Raw genomic sequence first — 21,529 nt, forward strand, 5'->3', positions numbered from 1 at the left:
CTTCTTCTGCCACACAGAGACCAAAAGGCCAGGAAAAAACAAGAAACTTCTAAAATTCTTCCCTGCCCATATTTGCTAATTAAACAAACCAGACAGGCAAACAAAAGATAGATTTGTTACCAATTCAAGGCTACCTAGAGATTTTGGGTTTTTTACACAATTCAGGTAGTACCACCTTAAGGTAAACCTTGAAAATTCAACCCTAAACTCATTTGAAAGTAAAAAAAAAAAAAAAGGGGGGGGGGTTGGTTTAAAAAGGGTTTTTTTAAAAGAGTTTTTAAAAAATCAAACAGCAATGGAAACTGCTTTACCTAAATTTTTATCCACAGCCCTTCATTACACTGCTAATCAGGACAAAGAAAGTTAGCCATAAGAACAAGTTCAAATGTTATCAAAAATATAGTTTGGATCTAACTTTTTTTAATAAACCAATGAGTTTATATTACTATCTCATGGCTATAATCCAAAAATAACTGGAGAAAACTTTACTTATGTGTATGTATAATGTGTTTATGTATATGTTCATTTATTATATGCTGTGTCAACATGATAAAATCTGGCATAGTCGGGCAGAAAGCCCTTAAAGAATTAAGCGCTCATAAAAAATATATAGTGGTTAACTCAAATGTCTTTTAATTTACATGACTTAGATAAGTCTTTAATAAATTGGCTGGGGCATGGTGGCACATGCCTGTAGTCCCAGCTACTCGGGAGGCTGAGGCAGAAGGATTACTTAAGCCCAGGAGTTTGAGGTTGCTGTGAGCTAGGCTGACGCCACGGCACTCACTATAGCCTGGGCAACAAGCGAGACTCTGTCTCAAAAAAAAAATAAAAATTAAAATTAAATAAATAAATAAATTGGCTGGTTTTAAAATCATTAGTAAAAATAGAAATGTTTTCAAAATTGTCAGTATACATTTTTGCCTAGATTTACTGGTCAGTTTTATATTTGTCTCTGATAGATATTTTAAGGTGTTGGGATTTGGCACTAAGGTCATAAAACTATAAACCCAGTCTAAAACAGAATAATGCTTCTTTGTGTAATTTTATGATAAGTAAGATTAATTTAATATTGTTGGTTCAATGAAAACAGCTGTCTCTTCTGAGTTATCAACAAAAATACCTATATATTTAATTCTGAGGTTCTTACTTAAGTAAACACCAGATATATAGAGGTTATAAATATGTTTGGTAGGAAATTAATTTGAAATGATGACTAGCTTTCTCTAATATCTCAGTTCTCATAAGTAATCTAGGTAAACTTTTAAAAATAAATACATCAGGCCGGGCACGGTGGCTCACGCCTGTAATCCTAGCACTCTAGGAGGCCGAGGAGGGCGGATAGCTCGAGGTCAGGAGTTCGAAACCAGCCTGAGCAAGAGCAAGACCCCGTCTCTACTATAAATAGAAAGAAATTAATTGGCCAACTAATATATATATAGAAAAAATGAGCCGGGCATGGTGGCACATGCCTGTAGTCCCAGCTACTCAGGAGGTTGAGGTAGGATCGCTTGAGCCCAGGAGTTTGAGGTTGCTGTGAGCTAGGCTGACGCCACAGTACTCACTCTAGCCTGGGCAACAAAGCGAGACTCTGTCTCAAAAATAAATACATACATACATACATAAATCAGGTAAATATAACGGCAACAAACACTTTTAAATGAACTTTTGAAGTAATCTGAAATCTTAAGGTTATGTTCAATTAAATAATAGGCAGGAAAAGAGTCATTGCCAACTAAAATAAAAAAACTACAGGAAACATGTTTCTAAACAATATGAAATGGTTCTCATCTATAAAATACTGGTAAGTGACAGACAAATCAAGATTCTTGCTCCCTAAGTTTTCACTAAAATTTAAGGTTACTGAGAGTTTAAAATTCTAATATATATAATTTTGTATGTAAAATGTGCCCAAAAATATTTTCAGTAAGAAAATATTACAAGCATTAAAATATGTTCTTTATTTATTCTAAAGAATAATTTTCTCTAATTCAGAGGTTATTTATAGACTGTTTCAAAATAAAGATTTATGAACGAAATAGAAATAAAGAACTAGTAAGTAGAAAAGGAAGAAGAGAAGAAAGTTATGAATATGACAATATATTTTTATAAGGAAGGTTAAAAAGAGAATAATTTTGTTTGAGAAAGAATATTGTATGGCCGGGCACGGTGGCTCACGCCTGTAATTCTAGCACTCTGGAAGGCCAAGGTGGGCAGATTGTTTGAGCTCAGGAGTTCGAGACTAGTCTGAGCAAGAGCAAGACTACATTCCTACTAAAAAAGATAGAAAGGAATTAGCTGGACAACTAAAAATTATATAGAAAAAATTTAGCCAAGCATGGTGGCGCATGTCTGTAGTTCCAGCTACTAGGGAAGCTGAGGCAGAAGGATTGCTTGAGCCCAGGAGTTTGAGGTTGCTATGAGCTAGGCGGATGCCATGGCACTCTAGCCCGGGCAACAGAGTGATACTCTGTCTAAAAAGAAAAAAGAATATTGTATAACAAATTCTTGTCCTAAAATAAAATGGTTATTTAAGAAAGAGAAAGGGCCAGGCGCTGTGGCTCACGCCTGTAATCCTAGCTCTTGGGAGGCCGAGGCGGGCGGATTGCTCAAGGTCAGGAGTTCAAAACCAGCCTGAGCAAGAGCGAGACCCCGTCTCTACTATAAATAGAAAGAAATCAATTGGCCAACTGATATATATATAAAAAATTAGCCGGGCATGGTGGCGCATGCCTGTAGTCCCAGCTACCCGGGAGGCTGAGGCAAAAGGATCACTCGAGCCCAGGAGTTTGAGGTTGCTGTGAGCTAGGCTGACTCCACGGCACTCACTCTAGCCTAGGCAAGAAAGCGAGACTCTGTCTCAAAAAAAAAAAAAAAAAAAAAAAAGAAAGAGAAAGTATAGAACAAAGCAAAAGTGGAAGCATGGTGTCAATGGTCTAAGTAAAATCGTGATATGGTTCATGAAGAGAGAAATTATGAAAGGAATGTAGAGTATGATTCAATTGGCTATAATTAAAAGGGGATTATTTATAAGATTGAGCTTTGATATTAAAAATACCCTAATACAAAACTAAAAAATTTGGTTGTCTATGTTAGAACAACAAGTTTTTCTGAAAGTCGTAATTTATCCTTAACAAATCAAAAAACTGCAAGAGGTTTTAATTCTTAATTCTAAAATCTGTTTCATTAACAGCCATCTTCTCTTCCTGAGATCTAATTAATTTCTCTAGTTTCAGGTTGGAAATGCTCCCTTTTTCATTCAGAATGGTAATTTCATTTCTTCAGGTAAAACTTGTTCTTTTTGAAACTGCTCAGGCTTATATCTCAGAAGTTAAATTTTGCTGTACCTCACCACATGTGACTTGCAGGTCACATGTACATCACAGGTCTTCTGTTCTTTCTCCCCTTAAAAGTGTATCTTTTTACTTGGCAGAGGTGAAACCCTTCTCCTTCAACCTTTTTGTCAACTCCTGTAACTCTTCTCTTTTTTCCTGTTCTAACTCCGTTGTTATGACCTGAGGCTAAAATGTTTATCTTTAAGGTCTAGAAAAGCAATGTTTTCCTCCAGTACAATTTGATTCTGTACTCTTGGCTTTTCTTAATATGTCTGAATTATTCCACGTAAAAAAGAAAATTTCCTATGCTGTTACTAAGAGCCATATATTCCCTTGCTCAAGATACTAGTTTTCGGGCGACTTCCGGGGCCCCTGCTCTTGGGGCCCCAGAACCTCGTCCAAATAAAAAATAAATAAAAAAAAAAAAAAAAAGATACTAGTTTTCTTGTTTACAATTCCTCTATACTACAGTCCTGACTCTGGACACACTTTTCCTGTGGCTGATTAAACTCAAGTAGCCTTTTCATCAGGTTTCACTTCCAGGTTATAAAAAAAGTGCTTCCCATTAGGAGAAGCAATCAACTACAAAAGGTTTTGTTTTTTGTGGTTTTTTTACGTTTTTGGTAACTGGTCTAAAATTAAAAGCCAAAGTTTTTACATTTTATCAAGATAATTTCCTATGTTGTCTTTATTAAGTTTTTGAGTACTTAGAAAAACTGACCTTTAAAAGGATTGAAGTTTTTATATCCATGTAGCTTTCCATATTGCTTTTAAAGTCTTTTGATTATCACTATGATTAAGTAAATATTATTTAACAGTGACCTGTGATTCTGTTTTGATCAAGTATTTTGAATCTTTTGATATCTTTGGCAGGTTTCCTCAGGATCAAAATCCTAAATTAATTGCTTCTGACCTAAAATTAACTTTAGGATTTTCTAGTTGGGTTGGCCCCTGGAAAGACCCAAAGGAATAAATATACATATTTTGTAAATTATCTGGGAACCACTGTCAAATGATATGTGACACTAGATCTTCTTTTGTTATATATATGTGGATGTTATTGATATAAATATCCTAAAAATTGTATAAATTCATAAAAATCTAATACATTATCAGTCATAATTTTGATTGTTATGTTAAATCTCTCCTAAGGTCATATTTGTATGGATATGTTATTAATGTATTCTGAAGATTATACAAAACTTATAAAAGTCTGATGGTCCTCATGTGATACTGTTGGTCATGATTCCGGTTGTTATCTTAAAATGCTGCATGTAATAAAATTAACTAAATTTCCTTGTATTGAGAATTTTTATCAGATCTTAACCATGGCCATTCTAAGTTTTTGTTATCCATAGTTATTGTTCTGAATTCTTCTCTAAAAATGTTGGCAATTAGCTATAGTCCAAACTACTTTACATGGAAAAGACTCTTGAACATAGATTTCTGATACCTTTAAGATGAACGGACTAAAGATAAAAAATAAATTAAAATTAAATATAAAAATAAAGATTTCCAGAACTGTAATAAAAAAAAAACTGATGGGTTCATAAAACTGCTAATCAAGATCAAGCAAAACAAAAATTTAATTACAAGAAATTAAAGGCCAGGTGCAGTGGCACATGCCTGTAATCCTTTGACTCTTTTGATATGTTTGGCAGGTTTCCTCTCAAGATCAAAGTCCTGAATTAACTGTTTCTGACCTAAAATTAACTTTAGCACTCTGGGAGGCCAAGGCAAAAGGACTATTTGGACTCAGAAGTTAGAGATCAGCCTGAGCAAGAGAAAGACCCCGTCTCTACTAAAAATAGAAAAATTAGCCGGGCGACATGGTACACACCTATAGTCCCAGCTACTCCGGAGGCTAAGACAGGAGGATCTCTTCAGCCCAGGAGTTTAAGTTTGCAGTGAGCTATGATGACGCCACTACACTCTACCCAGGGTGAAACAGTGAGACTCTGTCTCAAAAAAAAAAAAAAAAAAAAAAGAAAAGAAAGAAAAAGAAATTAAGTAACTGATAAAGATAATGCTTTTGACTTTTATTTAAATCATTGTTGGTTTGTTCCTTAAATGTTTTGTTTTCCAGGTTTACGAAATGTTTCTCTCATAAGCTATCTAGAGTTTACACCAATTTGGTAAAGTATACTTTTGTGAAAGAGGTGAAGGCATTTGCTTTTTCTCCCTACTTGACTCCTCTAAAATTCAGAAACTATTTGTGAGTACTCTTATTTTTATCTATATAAATTCAATAAAAATCTGCTCTCTAATTATAAGCAGGATACAATTGGAAACATTGGTTATATTACGGAGGCTTTGACTGAAATGTCTCACGCATGACTTCAAGAGTTGCCAGCCTTACAGTAAGTAAAAACTGTCACTTCCCGGTAGGCCCAAGAACCTTAAGATTATAAGTAAAATCTAAAATCTGCCTTGGTTTGGCTTCCTAGCCTCAAGAGGTTTTTAAATCTGAGATTCCTATGTGATCAACATAGAGAAAAAAAAGTTATTTTTCTAAAAAAAACCCAAAAACCTATAATAAACCTGTTATTAAACTGTAGCCCTGTGCACTGTCAAGTCCTTATCTAAATGTAGACTAGACTAGATCCTGAATTCTCCTAATTTCCTCCAATATTTGGCACTAATTGTAAAACTTTCTCTCCAACTCAAAACCAAAAGCTGCTCTGGTCCTAAAGCCCTATAAGCTGAAATAAGATGAATTTAAAGAAACAAGCCTCATGTGCAACGTTTGGGGGATGGACACGCTTGAAGCTCTTACTCGAGGGAGGAGAGGGGCATGGGCAATATATGTAACCTTAACACTTGTACCCCCATAATACGCTAAAATAAAAAAAATTAAATTAAAAAAAATAAAGAAACAAGCCTCATGCCTGATATATGAACTCCACAAAAAAAGTTCATCAAACTGTCCCAATGTCAGGTATTCTAACTACAAACAAGGAGAAAAAGTTCATGTATTCACACTGTAAACAGCCTTTCCCAAGACAAGGGAACAAGACTTTACATCATAATGAGACTTTACCCCCTTTAATGCTACCTTTTCCACTTGGCAGGATAATGATGTGATTGAAATTTTATAATCAATAGCTTCTGCTGGTATTAATAACTTAACAGACCTTAACTTAAATCCTTTAGTATCCATTGGTTAAATAAGAAAATGTCTGTGCCAATGCTAATACTACATGTTGTACCTGAATAAATTCCTCTGACAAAGTGGAGGCCGATATACACGAAATAACAAAATAGGCCACAGGTTACAACAGGTCTCACCTAATTCCCTATCGTCATTTGATTTATTCAATTGGTTGTCTGTAAGCCTAGGTTCATGGCTCAATGGAACTGTCACATTACTATTAAGTTCACTTTGTATTTTCTCTTTTTAAACTTTGTATTTGTTACCTGTCAAGTTTTAGCAGAACTACAACTCCTAACGAAATAATGCTGGCCCAGCACTTTAAAAACTTTTTTTAAAAACTCCAAGTAGACTTGGCCTGAGAGTCACTCTCTTCCAATCTCTCTTTCTGTTCACATGTGGTTAAAAGAGTTTTGACACTGACTCTTACTCAACAATCACTACTTCCAACACAGGAAAAGACCAGCAACCAGGAAAGGCCCATCCTGGCATCAAGGGACATCAAAACCTCACTTACAGGATGATTGATCAGTGATGCTTTTGGAGAAAGATCTTGATTAAAAGAGAAATATGAAAGCTGTCAGAATCAAAATGAGTCACTAATGTTAAGAAAACCCTGACAAACAGAGCTGGGGAAGCCCATGAAGAGAGGGTTCTCATGCCTGTATGCCTGATAACAAAAACGCTTCTATAAAAACCATAACCTTGCACAAAGGCCATCACAATCTTATACAAAACCTTATATTTTTGCAAGGACATCTGCCTAGCAACTGCCTAATCTCAGATTGGCATCACCCTTGTTATTGACCTTTGTAGCCAAGAATAACTATTTCAAAATAATTATGTAATCCTCATTTTTTCCTTTCAAAACCTTTGTCTTCCTAACTTCCCTGAATACGCACATAATTTACTATAGCATGAATATTCCCACTACAATGCTCTATTCCCAAATAAACATCATTTTCTCTTAGCCTCTCTCTGTTCTGTTATTTAGGCTGACAAAAGTCTTCAACAAATGATGCAAAAACAACTGGATATCCGTATTGGGGGTAGAGGAATGAACCTTGACCCTTACCTCTCACCATTCATAAAAATTAATTCAAGGTGAATCACAGACCTACACATGAATATTAAAACTACATATGAAGCTTCTAAAAGAAAATCTAGAATATCTTTGAGACTTTGAGATTGGCAAAGATTTCTTAAAATACAAAAAGCACTAACTATAAAGAAAAAAAACAATAAACTAGACTGTAACCAAATTAAAATTTTCAAAAGATACCATTAGAGAAATGAAAAGGGACGCCATAAACTAGGAAACAGTCACAATGCATATCTGACAAAAGATTCACATCAACAATATATAAAGAACTTCTTGATATCAATAGAAATAAGTCCAAAAACCCAATTTGGATAAAATATGTGAACACTTTATAAGTATGAAGGGCCAATATGTACATAAAAAGGTGTTCCTCAGTCATTAACAATCACTACCAAAATGTAAATTAAAACCACAATGAGATAGTATTTCATATCCATTAGAATGGCTAAAATTAAAAGACAATACCACATGATGGTGAGAAAGTATAGCAACAGACCTTTCCTAAATTGCTGATACAAGTACAAAACAGGACAACCACATGCAAAACAGTTTGGGAGTTGCCCATAAAGTAAAATATATACCTAGCCTATGACGCAACAATTCCACCTCCAGGGATTTAACCAAGGAAAATTGAAATATACGCTCACAAAAAATTATTGTGAAAGAATATTCATAGCAGTTTTATTCATAATAGCCAAAAACTAAAAACAGACCAAATGTCTATCAAAAGATAAAAAAAACTGTGGTGTATTCATACAATGGAATACTACCAAGCAATAAATGAATGTATTATTGGTACATGATACAACATGAATGCACCTCAGGAATATACTGAATTTAAGAAGCTACTTACAAAAGATTGCACATTGTATGATTCTATTCATATGAAATTCTAGAAAGGCAAAACTAAGTTACAGGGATAGCAATTGAAATAATTGGGTAGGGGGACAGAGTTACTGACTAGAAATGGGAACAAGTAAATTCACTAGGGTGACGAAAACAGCTTATATCTTAATTGGGGTTGGTGGATATGGGTTCTACATCCATCAAAATTTGCTGAACTCATTAAAAAAATTCATTTAAAAATCTGTGCATTTTACTAAATTAGACCTTTAAATGGTAACTTTACTGGCTGCATATAATAGCCATATAAAAGTTGTATGTCATAGAAACAACATTTGAATAAAAACAAATAAATACCTTTGTCCACCTGCAGAGCTTCACCCCAGAGTGGCTCCCAATCAACTGATAACCTGAATGGAAAAGCAGGGAACACAAAATTGAACTGACACAAAGCCTTATATTAAAAGGTAATAATTAAAATTTAGCAAAATAATTTTTCTTTGCTTAAATTATAGCAGTCAACAACCCCATAGGTGAAGACATTAAAAGTTTAATTCCAGAGGCTGAGAAAACAATTTAAAATGTATATGTGTCTAATGACATAGACTCAAAATACATAAAGAAACAGTATGTTAAACCAAAATCATATAAGAAGATTTCAATTTCTCAGTATCTAACAGATTTTATAGGCCAGAAATCAGTAAGCTCTAAAAAGATTTAGTAACACAATAAATAAACATGACCAAGAACATTTACAGAGCCCTGCACTGAACAATTATGGAATACATATTCTTTTCAAGGATCTATGGAACATTTGTAGAATTAAACCATATGCAGGGCTATAAAGCAAAAGTAACAATGTATTTCAAAGGAATGACTAGGGAATTATCATCAGTAATCTTTGTAAAATGATGAAGAATCAGATGGGCACCAGGAGATTAAAATCAACAAATGTTAACCCAAAAAGGGAAAAATCAAATACTAGGAACCTAATGTGAATTTCTCAGTACCACTCCATAACCTATCATTTAAAAGTTTTGAGTCACATAAAACATAAAAAGCATGAAAAAAGCCATGGCAATATAATCTCATTTCCTTTTTAAACAAATCAGTAAAATAAATAAGTAGAACATCCTGATTTCAGGAAACATCCAATAAAGTTTCTATTTCATTTTTTTCCCCTTAAGGATCTGAATTCAAAATTTTTTTCTTCTATTTCATTTTTTTTCAATAAAGTTTCACATGAAGCTTCAAATAATAAGCCACAATTATGAGTCTCTTGCACAAAAAAAGTCTTGCAGGCAAAAGAAGCAAACGGAAAAATACAGTCTAGATGATGGCATAAGTGGATCAGAGGCTGGTTAAACATCTATATTCACAGTGTGATGATTATTGGAACAAAGTCAATTTGGATTACAAGTCTCTAGTGGCAATATTTATAGCATTGTATCTTTTATCCTCTTCCACATTTATGTAAACATCTTGCATATAAATAAAGCACTGCTTATCTACTTGAAGATGGAACTGAATCCAACTGAACTGACTAATCTCTGATACAGAATAAGGATTTAAAAGATTCCCAGAGAAAATTCTAGTTCTTCTATTGGATTCCCATATTATGTTGTTTATACATTACATTCTTTTTTTTTTTTTTGAGACAGAGTCTCACTTTGTTACCCTAGCTAGAGTGCCGTGGCGTCAGTCTAGCTCACAGCAACCTCCAACTCCTGGGCTCAAGCGATCCTCCTGCCTCAGCCTCCCGAGTAGTTGGGACCATAGGCATGTACCACCATGCCCAGCTAATATTTTTTCCTATGTATTTTAGTTGGCCAATTAATTTCTTTCTATTTTTAGTAGAGACAGGGGTCTTGCTCTTGCTCAGGCTGGTTTCAAACTCCTGACCTTGAGCAATCCGCCCGCCTGAGTCTCCCAGAGTGCTAGGATTACAGACATGAGCCACCGCGCCCGGCCATATATTAATTCTTTATATTTTTTCTCCTGAGATATACATGGTCCTATAAAATTTTGCATTTAGGTATGGAAAAAACTGCACATTATAGAACAAAAGAGAACTAAGGTTGACCACAATGCAAAGATCAGCCAACAGTATGCAGTGGCTAAAAATCATAGTGCAGAATTCTGCTTCTAGCCCACATGGAATAACAGAGAGAATTTACTAACCTACCTAAAATACCAAAAATGGACAAAATTTATGAAACAACAGTTTTCAGGATGCAAAACATCATGCAACAACAGACAGTAATTCCAGAGAGATGGGAAACAAACAAGATGAGCCCTACCATTATCCTAGCTTACTGTCTGGAAAGTTTCCAGGCCACAAAGCAAAGAGAGGCAACCCAAGCAAAGTCCAGTGGATTCTCCAAGTTGAGGAAATAAAGCTGAGTCTGAAGAGACCAAGATGGCTAGAGTTTGCAGGACTGAGTACCAGACAGATGAAAGCTATACAGAGAGACTCAAGATTCTGCAGAGGATTCTTATCAAGTATTTGCCTGAGTACTGACCAGTGTACACGTGAGAGAAAAACTACACAAGAATGGGAAAGAACCATTTGAAAGGATTAAGGGAATGCCTGGTGCTCATAGCAGGCTGGGAATTGGACCTATCCTACCAGTCAGACTGGAAACCTCAAGATGTACAAGGCATTGAGTAAAACACACAGAAATGTTTTGCCTCAATAGTAAGGAATAATTAGCCCTTTACCGAGCTGGCTCTGGTCTCACCTAACCTAACCTAAGTCATAAAGGGAGACTCAAAGCTCAAACTATTTCCATGTAATTTACCTCTGTCTCCCAAAAAGCTCAAAAATGCTTATAAAAGTGTTTACACAAAGATATCCAGCACATAATAAGGAAAAATTAGGTCTGGCATCCAATCAAGGATTACCAGATATGCAAACAAGTAGGAAAACATGACCAATGAGGAAAATAATACATCAACCAAAACTGACCCAGAAATGACACAGACATTACCAGCTAAGGACATTAAAACAGTTATAACTGTATTCCACAGGCTCAGAAAGTTAAAAGATGTGGAAGATATAAAAAGATCCAAACTGAACTTGTAGAAATGAAAACTATAATGCCCAAGTTGAAAAATACAGTGAATAGGACTAATGGAAGACTAGACATTAGAGAAGAAAAGACTACCGAACTTAAAAGACATAGTGATAAAAACTCTCCAAAATGAACAGTGGGACAAAAGAAAGAATTTTTAAAAATGAATAATGCAGGCCAGGTGTGGTGGCTCACACCTGTAATCCTACCACTTTTGGGAGGCCAAGGTAGAAGGACTACTTGAGGCTAGGAATTTGGGACCAGCCTAGGCAAGAGACCCTGTCTCTACAAAAAAATAGAAAAATTAGCCAGGTATGGTGGCCCATGCCTGTAGTCCCAGCTACTAGGGAGGCAGAGGCAGGAAGATCATTCAAGCCCAGGAGTTTGAACATGCAGTGAACTATGATGATGCCACTGTACTCTAGCCCCAAAAGACCAAGACCTTGTCTCAAAAAAGAAAAAAAAAAAAAAATGAATAGTGCATCAGTGAGCTGTGGATCAAATTCAAGCAGCCTATTACACAAGCAATTGCATTCCAAAAGGAAGCTGGAGGGTGGCGGTGCGTGCAGTGACAGAAAAACAGTTGAAGAAATAATGGCCAATATTTGTTCAATTTGATGAAAACTGTAAATGCACAGAGCTAAGAAGTTCAACAAAACCCAGGTTAAAAACAAAAAATGAAAACTACAGTGAGGTACATTATAATTAAATTGCTCAAAATGAGTAATAAGGAGAAAATCTTAAAAGTGGTGGTGGGATTATATTTGAAGGAACAAACAAAAGGATGACACTGCTGACCTCTCATCAGAAGCAATGTGAGCAAGAGGACAGTGGAGCATTATCTTTAAAGGGCTGAAAGAAAAAATTAAAGCTTTCAACCCATAATTCTATGTCCAGTAAAATACATCCTTCAAACGTGAAGGCAAAATAAAGCCTTTTCATATATACAAAAGCTTAAAGAACTCATCACCAACAAACCCGTACTACAAGAAACTTAAAAAGTCCATCAGGCAGAAAGAAAAAGGTAACAGATGGAACACAGATTTACACGAGGGACTGAGGAATACGGAACGTGGCAACTAGAGTAAATATGCACAATTCCAATTACGGAAATCTGTAATAGATAACTGACTGTTTAAACCAAAATAGTAATGTAGTGTAGGGTTTATAACATACATAAAAGTAAAATGTATGATACTTCATAAAGATTAAGAAGGGAAAAATGGGAATATACAATTGTAAGGTTCTACTATACATGAAGTGGCATACCATCCAAAGATATACTATGCGATGATGAAAGTATAGCATAAAACCTCAAGCAACTGCTAAATAGCAAAGGCATTATAGCTAATAAGCCAACAAAGATATAAAATAGAAACATAAAAAAATTAAATTAAATCTAAAAGAAACCAGAAAAATAGTAAACAGGAAATCAAAAAATAGATAAGGCTGGGCACGGTGACTCATGCCTGTAATCCTAGCATTCTGGGAGGCCAAGGCAGGCGGATTGCTCGAGGTCAGGAGTTCGAAACCAGCCTGAGCAAGAGCAAAACCCCGTCTCTACTATAAATAGAAAGAAATTAATTAGCCAACTAATACATATAGAAAAAATGAGCCAGGCATGGTGGTATATACCTGTAGTCCCAGCTACTCGGGAGGCTAAGGCAGGATTGCTTGAGCCCAGGAGTTTGAGGTTGCTGTGAGCTAGGCTGACGCCACAGCACTCACTCTAGCCTGGGCAACAAAGCGAGACTCTGTCTCAAAAAAAAAAAAAAACATAAGTAGAAAACAAATAGTTAAGATGATAAATTTAAATCTATACTATTTTTTTTTTACAGATGTCTATTTTATTTAAAAAGTTACAAACAGGTGGACTGCAAGGTCGTCTTACAAAATGACAAGAATGAAATCTATTGGAAAAATTTTACTTTTACAAATCTTTATAGGTAATTGTTAAATGTTTGTACTTGTTATTTGAGATTTTACCTTTCACTGATAAAATTACAGTACATTAGATCCATGATAATAGGTTACATGATTTTATTTGCAGAGCTCTACTGCAGCAATTTGAACAACTCCTAAACAGATGCCATAGTAAAGACAAGACATATATTGCATTTAATATTAATTTATTCTCCTAATAAGCAACATGCAATCTATTGAGGAAGCTAAAATAACTTTTGGTCCCTTTTCTTAAAATGTGCTGGAGAAACCACCTTTTAAATCACTTTCTCCTGATTCCTGTGATCCTAAGTGAATTCAAGATAAATTTGCTGCTGAGGTCAATGACAATGAACATGGTAATTGAGACAGAGAGAGAGAGAAGAGAGAGAGAGAGAAAAAAAAAAAACTATCGAGAGGAAAGAAATACTGTATCAAAAATCAATAATCTGAAGAAAATTTAAATTATCATGAATTATTTGATTCCTTTAGAATTTCACAAAGCTAATAAAGATGAACCACAATCACTTAACCTACTTTGAAATGAGTGTTTGGTATTAAAGTGCAAACTTAAATTAAGTATTCATTTCAAGCAGTTTATAAATAATGAACAATGTAAATCTATACTATTAATAAAATCACTTTAATATAGTCTACTCTAATTAAAACAATGATCACAGAAACAAGAAGGTGAATCTTTAGGCAGTTACATCTGCCACTGTAACACAACTGCTGAGCTAACTAGAGAAGAGACTTCATTATCTTTTTTCTCTTGGCAGTCCCTATTTTATGCTTCATCTCTTAGGAATTAAATTAGAATGCCTAAGAGGACAGTAACATAACAATTTCAAGGATTTTCACCTTGTTTAGTAAGGGCTTCTCGGAGAGCAGGAGTTATCATAGCTCTTCTTTCACCATCTTCATTCTTCCCCGTGCTCCTGAACAAACTAGTTTTTTCTTCCTGCTGCTCCTTTTCTTTCTGCATTAAAAGAATCCAGAATTGGCAATGTGCAATGAAAATAACAACACAGCAATTGTGAACACCAACCATCAATATAAAGGCCCCTTGGGAACCACAAGCCCACAACCCTGTCCTCTCCAAAGTGATCACATTTCCAGTTAGGCAATGAGCTAAACACATGCCAGGATTTATTTTATTGTAACTTTAGCAAATTATTTATTTTCTCTGAATTTCAATTTCTTCACCTGAAAAAGGAGAAAAATAGGAAAAAAAATATATGGAACAAATATGTTAAAGTTTAAATAAAATAAAAATACCTGGATATGTCATGCATAATAGCTATTCAATAAATTATAGATAGTTACTGTTGGCATTACATCTGCAAACCTCTAAAACAAGTGAAAAAAGTGCTCCAAACTACCCTGAGAGCTATCAGCTCAGAGACCAAGTTACTCCAATACCACCGACAGTCACACACATCAATGACCCCTTTTAGAAGATCCTGCAGGGGAAATTTCTCTTCAGTGATATGGAAAGATATAATTAAGAAATCTGGAGGACAATATTAACATAAAACTAACTGTGTTTCCTGTTGACTTTGACCACCAGAAAATCTACCAGCACACCTTTGATCACCATTACAAACACTGTGCTGGTCTTATATTCACTGTGATTGGTTTCATATGACAAGATGATCCTCATTCACTCTTTCCACTGATTTCTTCCTCTCTTTTTAAATTTTACGTACATTTTTTATGTTATCTCCACATCTTTTTGGAAGATGGCAGAGTGCTAAGTAATAATTTCAGAGACAACACACAAAATCTAAGTTACACTTTAGAGGAGACATTCATCAAATCCTACTAAGAGCTGCAGAAATTCAAAATAACTCACCTTGCCAGTGGCCCTCCTACCAAGCCCCAGAGCGCCCTCAAAGCCTGTCCATTTTAAAGGTCCAAGGCCAGGCGCGGTGGCTCACGCCTGTAATCCTAGCACTCTGGGAGGCCAAGGTGGGTGGATTGCTTGAGCTCAGGAGTTCGAAACCAGCCTGAGCAAGAGCAAGACCCCGTCTCTACTATAAAAATAGAAAGAAATTAATTGGCCAACTAATATATATAGAAAAAATTAGCCAGGCATGGTGGTGCATGTCTGTAGTCCCAGCTACTCGGGAGGCCGAGGCAGTAGGATTGCTTGAGCCCAGGATATTGAGGTTGCTGTGAGCCAGGCTGATGCCATGGCACTCACTGTAGCCTGGGCAACAAAGTGAGACTCTGTCTCAAAAAATAAATAAATAAATAAATATTTTTAAAAAATAATAATAAAAATAAAATAAAGGTCCAGCCATCCAGCCCCCAGTCAATCAGCGAGTGGACTCACTATGATACCCTTTCTACCTAAAAATGAAAATACCTCACAGACGGTACACTGTCTGAGACTTGCATCAAAATAACACAGAAGGGACGTATGAAGGGTGGATGAGGACCACGGGTGGCTGGTGTAAAACTGAGCAATAGGGAAGAAGGACTCCCTGTATTACTCTCTAATTTGTAACTATTCAAAGTTCTCCATACATAAAATATAGAACAAGATTAAAAATTTAAACACACACAGAAAGTGAACCAATGAAATCTGGAATTAAATTCTCTACTTTCTTTGTTGCTTCAGGGGCATGCTCTCAAAAAGCACTGTGGAGAGTCAAATGTACCAAATGAGAAAAGTAAACCTAATTAAGTCCTATCTGTCCTAAAAGTCAGCACTCCAAATTACTAAATATAATCAAAAAGCAAAGCTAATGAACAATTTTGTTTCTGTTAATAGAGTTCTTAACTACATTTCTGGATGGAACTAAAAAAATTTATAAACAAACAACAATCATTTGTTCTTTTCTATTATAAAAGTAATCAGTTTAATGCTAGATATTTTATATGAAAAAAAGGGCTCCAGTTATTATTTTGTTACAATATTTTAAAATAAAAAAGTAATCCTGCCGGGCGTGGTGGCTCACGCCTGTAATCCTAGCACTTTGGGAGGCTGAGGTGGGCGGATTGCTCAAGGTCAGGAGTTCGAAACCAGCCTGAGCGAGACCCCGTCTCTACCAAAAATAGAAATAAATTAATTGACCAACTAAAAATATATATAGAAAAAATTAGCCGGGCATGGTGGTGCATGCCTGTAGTCCCAGCTACCCGGGAGGCTGAGGCAGTAGGATCGCTGAGCCCCGGAGATTGAGGTTGCTGTGAGCCAGGCTGACGCCATGGCACTCACTCTAGCCTGGGCAACAAAATGAGACTCTGTCTCAAAAAAAAAAAAAAAAAAGTAATCCTTTGGCTTTTTTTTTTTTAATCTAAAAGCAAAGGTGTGAGCTTGAAAAGGAAGTCTTGTGATGGAGCAAAATGAACTAACCTTGACCTTGGGAGCATTTAAATGTCTCTGAAGTAATTCCACAGCAAGTTACTGTGATTCCACTACTAATCATGTAAAAATTGGCAGGGGGTGGCAGTACTTGTCTTCAAAAGCCTCTGTCACCACAAAACTTCACAAATTTATCTGCTTGCCCCAAAGATCATGTAAATCCATAACTGGACCCAGCCCATGACACTGGCCTCTGACCACTATGCCCAGGGCTCCACAGACACCCTCCCTATTGTGTTTCTTTTGTTGGTTTTTTTTTTTTTTTTTTTTTGAGACAGAGTCTCACTCTGTTGTCCAGGGTAGATTACCATGGTGTCAGCCTAGCTCACAGCAACCTCAAAATCCTGGGCTCAAGCAATCCTTCTACCTCAGCCTCCCGAGTAGCTGGGACTACAGGCATGCACCACCATGCCCGGATAATTTTTTCTATATATATTTTTAGTTGGCCAATCAATTTCTTTCTATTTGTTTAGTAGAGACAGGGTCTCACTCTTGCTCAGGCTGGTTTTGAACTGCTGACCTTGAGCGATCCACCTGCCTCGGTCTCCCAGAGTGCTAGGATTACAGGTGTGAGCCACCACGCCCGGCCTCCTCGTGTGGTTTTAAACAAAAACTTCTGACCCCTATGAAATGAATGTACTCTAAAGTTGAGGTCCCGAACCGCTGGTCCACGACCTATTAGGAACTGAGCACACAGTAGGAGGTGAGCATCCAGCCAGCAAGTGAAACTTCACCTTTATTTACAGCGGCTCCCCATCACTCGCATCACCGCCTGAGCTCTGCCTCCTATCAGATCAGCAGCGGCATTAGACTCTCATAGGAGCATGAACCCCATACCCTAACTGCACATAGAGGGATCTAGGTTGCCTGCTCCTTATGAGAATCTACTGCCTGATGATCGATCTGAGGTGAGCTGAAGCGGTGATGAGAGTGCTGGGGAGCGGCTACAAATGGAACAAATGTAACGTGCTTGAACCATCCTCTACACCCCAGTCCATAGAAAAATTTTCTCCCATGAAACTGGTCCGCTGTGCCAAAAAGGTTGGCGTGCTCTAAACCATAGCCATGGAACACTTTCCACATCCCATCACTTGAGAAATTATCTATTTTAAAATGTGGGTGCTGCTACTCCAGATTCAATCATAGGGTTATGGTTAAAGGTCTTGAGCACTCAGGACAAACATTTATCATTCCCTCTCGCTATGGCAGTTTAGTCCTATCTTCCAGATGCAGTAGTAACTTCCTTTCTCAAAAGAAATGCAGTGGTTCATAACATTCCCCAAGGGAATTTAATGCACCATTCAAATTCTAATTCTAATCTCCTAGGTGCAGACAGTGTTCACTTTCTGCCCAGAATATAACAATTAACAGCCACATAAGACCCCAACTATTTTTATGTATTTATTTACAGTTGTTACATAGCCTACGCAGAAATAAATGTAGAACCCAGAATCAGTCAACCTTGATTCCTCCCTCTCCTGTATATCCCATTGAACAATGAGGGAACAAGTTCTAGGGTTTCAATTCCCAACATAGCAGCTCTCTCTATTCACAAAGCTCCTGCTCTTGTCCACAGTCTTGGCTTCTCCTAAGGGACAACTGCAATAGCCAAACTAAATGGTCTCCCTGTCTCCAATCTCTACTTTCACCCCTTCCCACCTCCCACACCCAACACACTTGCCTGGAAAGAAAACTTGTGTCCTCTCCAAGCTGTTGTTTCCCGACATGCGAAAAGGAAAGCCAATTATGAAACAGTTTCCTAAGCACTTACAAGAATGACAACGAATAAGTGAAATGTTCTTTATAAATTGACAGGACTATATGAATCTTATGTAATAATGAGAATAAAACAGTGGTACTAGTTTTCTTTTTTATTAAAGATATCATATAATACTACCTAATTCATTTTCATACTATCATCTCAAAAATTATAGTACCACCCCAATTTTGCCTAGGATAAAAATAAGGCCCCAAAAAAGCAATCTGCTAAAGATTTTAAGGTAAAAGGCCATCCAGTTGGATAACTGCCATGCAAGTGTTTTGCAAAAATGAGCTTTTCCTTATCAAAGCATACATTTCTTCTGGGAAAGTCTTTCTGATTGTTTTACTGATCCTTGTTAACAATCGGGTGATTCTCTTCCTTATCAATTCATAGAGAAAACTTTGGATATAGAATCTCCACATTCTCTACAGATTTTCTATGCAGTGAACCTGCCTGGGCCTGGAGCCATGCCAGCTCAGGGTGGGTATTCAGTAAATGTTGGCCGAATAAATGAATGAATGCCTTAAACCAGTGGTTCTCAAACTTTTTAAACAAGGGGCCAGTTCATTGTCCCTCAAACCATTGGAGAGTGTGCTCTGTGGACCCGGGACCAGTCAGCTGCTAAGCAGGACAGGCAGTGGAAGCAAAAACACCCGGAGGGCCGGATAAATGTGCTAGGTGGCCCACAGGCCGTTAGTTTGAGGACACCTGCCTTAAACTATCAGACACCTATTTCTAGCCCCAGAAAATTAGACCCTAAACTTCTTTCAGTAACTAATTCTAGACTTGTCACCTTTCAATATTAAAAACTCTCCGTCGTGTATAAAAAAACATGAAGAGGAGGAGTTTTTACTATTAAACTAATAAAAGTGGTTATTAATCTTTAACAGCTCCTTCTGCTACAATTTAAACCCATGTTCAGGTTCCTATTTCTTTACTAAATAAATCCTCTATACATCATTCACTTGTCATAGGTCAGTTTTAAAATGACTACTTTTCCTCATGACTTTCATCAAGCTTTTCATAACACCCATATTTCATATTTTTTTGTTTGTTTGTTTCGGCATCTTATGGGGGATACAAATGTTTAAGTTTGAGCCTGTCCCATTTATTTATTTTTGTTACTGCTGTGATTGCCTTTGGAGTCTTCTTCATAAATTCTTTTTTTTTTTTTTTTTATACTGAATTTTCACAGCAATCTTTTTTTTTTTTTTTGAGACAGAGTCTCACTTTGTTGTCCAGCCTAGAGTGAGTGCCATGGCGTCAGCCTAGCTCACAGCAACCTCAAACTCCTGGGCTCGAGCTATCCTTCTGCCTCAGCCTCCTGAGTAGCTGGGACTACAGGCATGCGCCACCATGCCTGGCTAATTTTTTTTTTTATATATATATCAGTTGGCCAATTAATTTCTTTCTATTTATAGTAAAGACGGGGTCTCACTCTTGCTCAGGCTGGTTTTGAACTCCTGACCTCGAGCAATCCGCCCGCCTCGGCCTCCCAGAGAGCTAGGATTACAGGCGTGAGCCACTGCGCCCAGCCCATAAATTCTTTGCCTAGGCCAATGTCATAAGAGTTTTTCCAAAAGGATTATATCACTTAGAAGTCTGGGAGTAGAACTGGCAGCCGTGAGTAGATTCAGGGCCTCCAGTAAGATCACCCGGGGGTGGGAGGGTTGCCCCCACGTCAGTCTCTCACCTTAGTTTTTATCTCCATTGGCTTTATTCTCTCCTACTGTCATCACATGTCCTCTAGATGGTGACCATGGTGTCCTCTGGCAACTCATGATTTTCATCTTTACAAGTACCCTGGGGAGTCACACTCAAAAGTACTGTTCTTATTGACAGTCTGAGTATCTCAAGCCAAGGCCTTGTCTAGGAAAGTTTCTTCCCTTCTGGATAACTCTCTATCCCCAGATATTGGGGTAGCCTTGGTCTCTTCTGTTTATCTGAAATGTTAATTCCAGCATCACCAAGGCCCAGATAGCAAATCCACTGTCTCCTTCACCATTTCTTTCAGGGAAACTTAGGGGTGCCATCATACACACTAGACTCCTGACAGCCAGTCGTGGTAATCCAGTATTTTCAAGATTGGCCTGTGTATTAGGCCTTTACCATGAACAATAAACACAATACTGGTACTACACCTGCCTAATAACTGAATGCATTTTGAAGAAGGTTCCAAGTGGTGGCACTGGACAGGAAAGAAGTGTAGAGAGATAAGAAAATCACTAGACACTGGGGAATTCTCTGTCAATTCAGATTTTAGTATCAGAAACATCATATCCCATTTCTTTTCTCTTCTTATGTCTAATATCTGCCATTCTGCCTTTTCTATGAGCTCTTTTCCAGTTAAACAGATGAGGAACCTCTGATGAACATATTTTCCTTGCAACAGCCAAGCTCAAGTGAAAAAAAAACACACACACACACACACACAAAACACATAAAAATAAAATAAATAGGCCGGGCGCGGTGGCTCACGCCTGTAATCCTAGCACTCTGGGAGGCCGAGGCGGGCGGATTGCTCAAGGTCAGGAGTTCAAAACCAACCTGAGCGAGACCTCGTCTCTACCATAAAAATAGAAAGAAATTAATTGGCCAACTAATATATATATATATAAAAATCAGCCGGGCATGGTGGCTTGTGCCTGTAGTCCCAGCTACTCGGGAGGCTGAGGCAGGAGGATCACTTGAGCCCAGGAGTTTGAGGTTGCTGTGAGCTAGGCTGACGCCACGGCACTCACTCTAGCCTAGGCAAGAAAGCGAGACTCTGTCTCAAAAAAAAAAATAAAATAAATAAAAATAAAATAAATAAATTTTTAAAAAAAGAGTTTTTCCAACATTTTCTTCTAGAATTCTTATAGTTTCATGCTTTAGGTTTAAGTCTGTTATCCACTATGAGTTGATTTTGTGAGAGCTGAGAGGTGTGGATCCTGTTTCACTCTTCTACA

General features: G+C 37.0%; 1 protein-coding gene across 1 annotated transcript in view; it reads right to left on the bottom strand.

The window, feature by feature from the left end:
* Positions 1–21,529, bottom strand: part of LOC105870997 (S-adenosyl-L-methionine-dependent tRNA 4-demethylwyosine synthase TYW1) — a 176,878-nt gene that overhangs the window by 116,577 nt on the left and 38,772 nt on the right. Inside the window, exons 8-9 of the mRNA XM_012764072.3 lie at positions 14,308–14,425; positions 8,789–8,841 (exon numbers count right to left, since the gene is read on the bottom strand). Coding sequence (XP_012619526.2) covers positions 8,789–8,841; positions 14,308–14,425 — 171 coding nt within the window. The remainder of the gene's footprint in view (positions 1–8,788; positions 8,842–14,307; positions 14,426–21,529) is intronic.

This window comes from Microcebus murinus, chromosome 19 (assembly GCF_040939455.1).
Source record: "Microcebus murinus isolate Inina chromosome 19, M.murinus_Inina_mat1.0, whole genome shotgun sequence".
NCBI lineage: Eukaryota > Metazoa > Chordata > Mammalia > Primates > Cheirogaleidae > Microcebus > Microcebus murinus.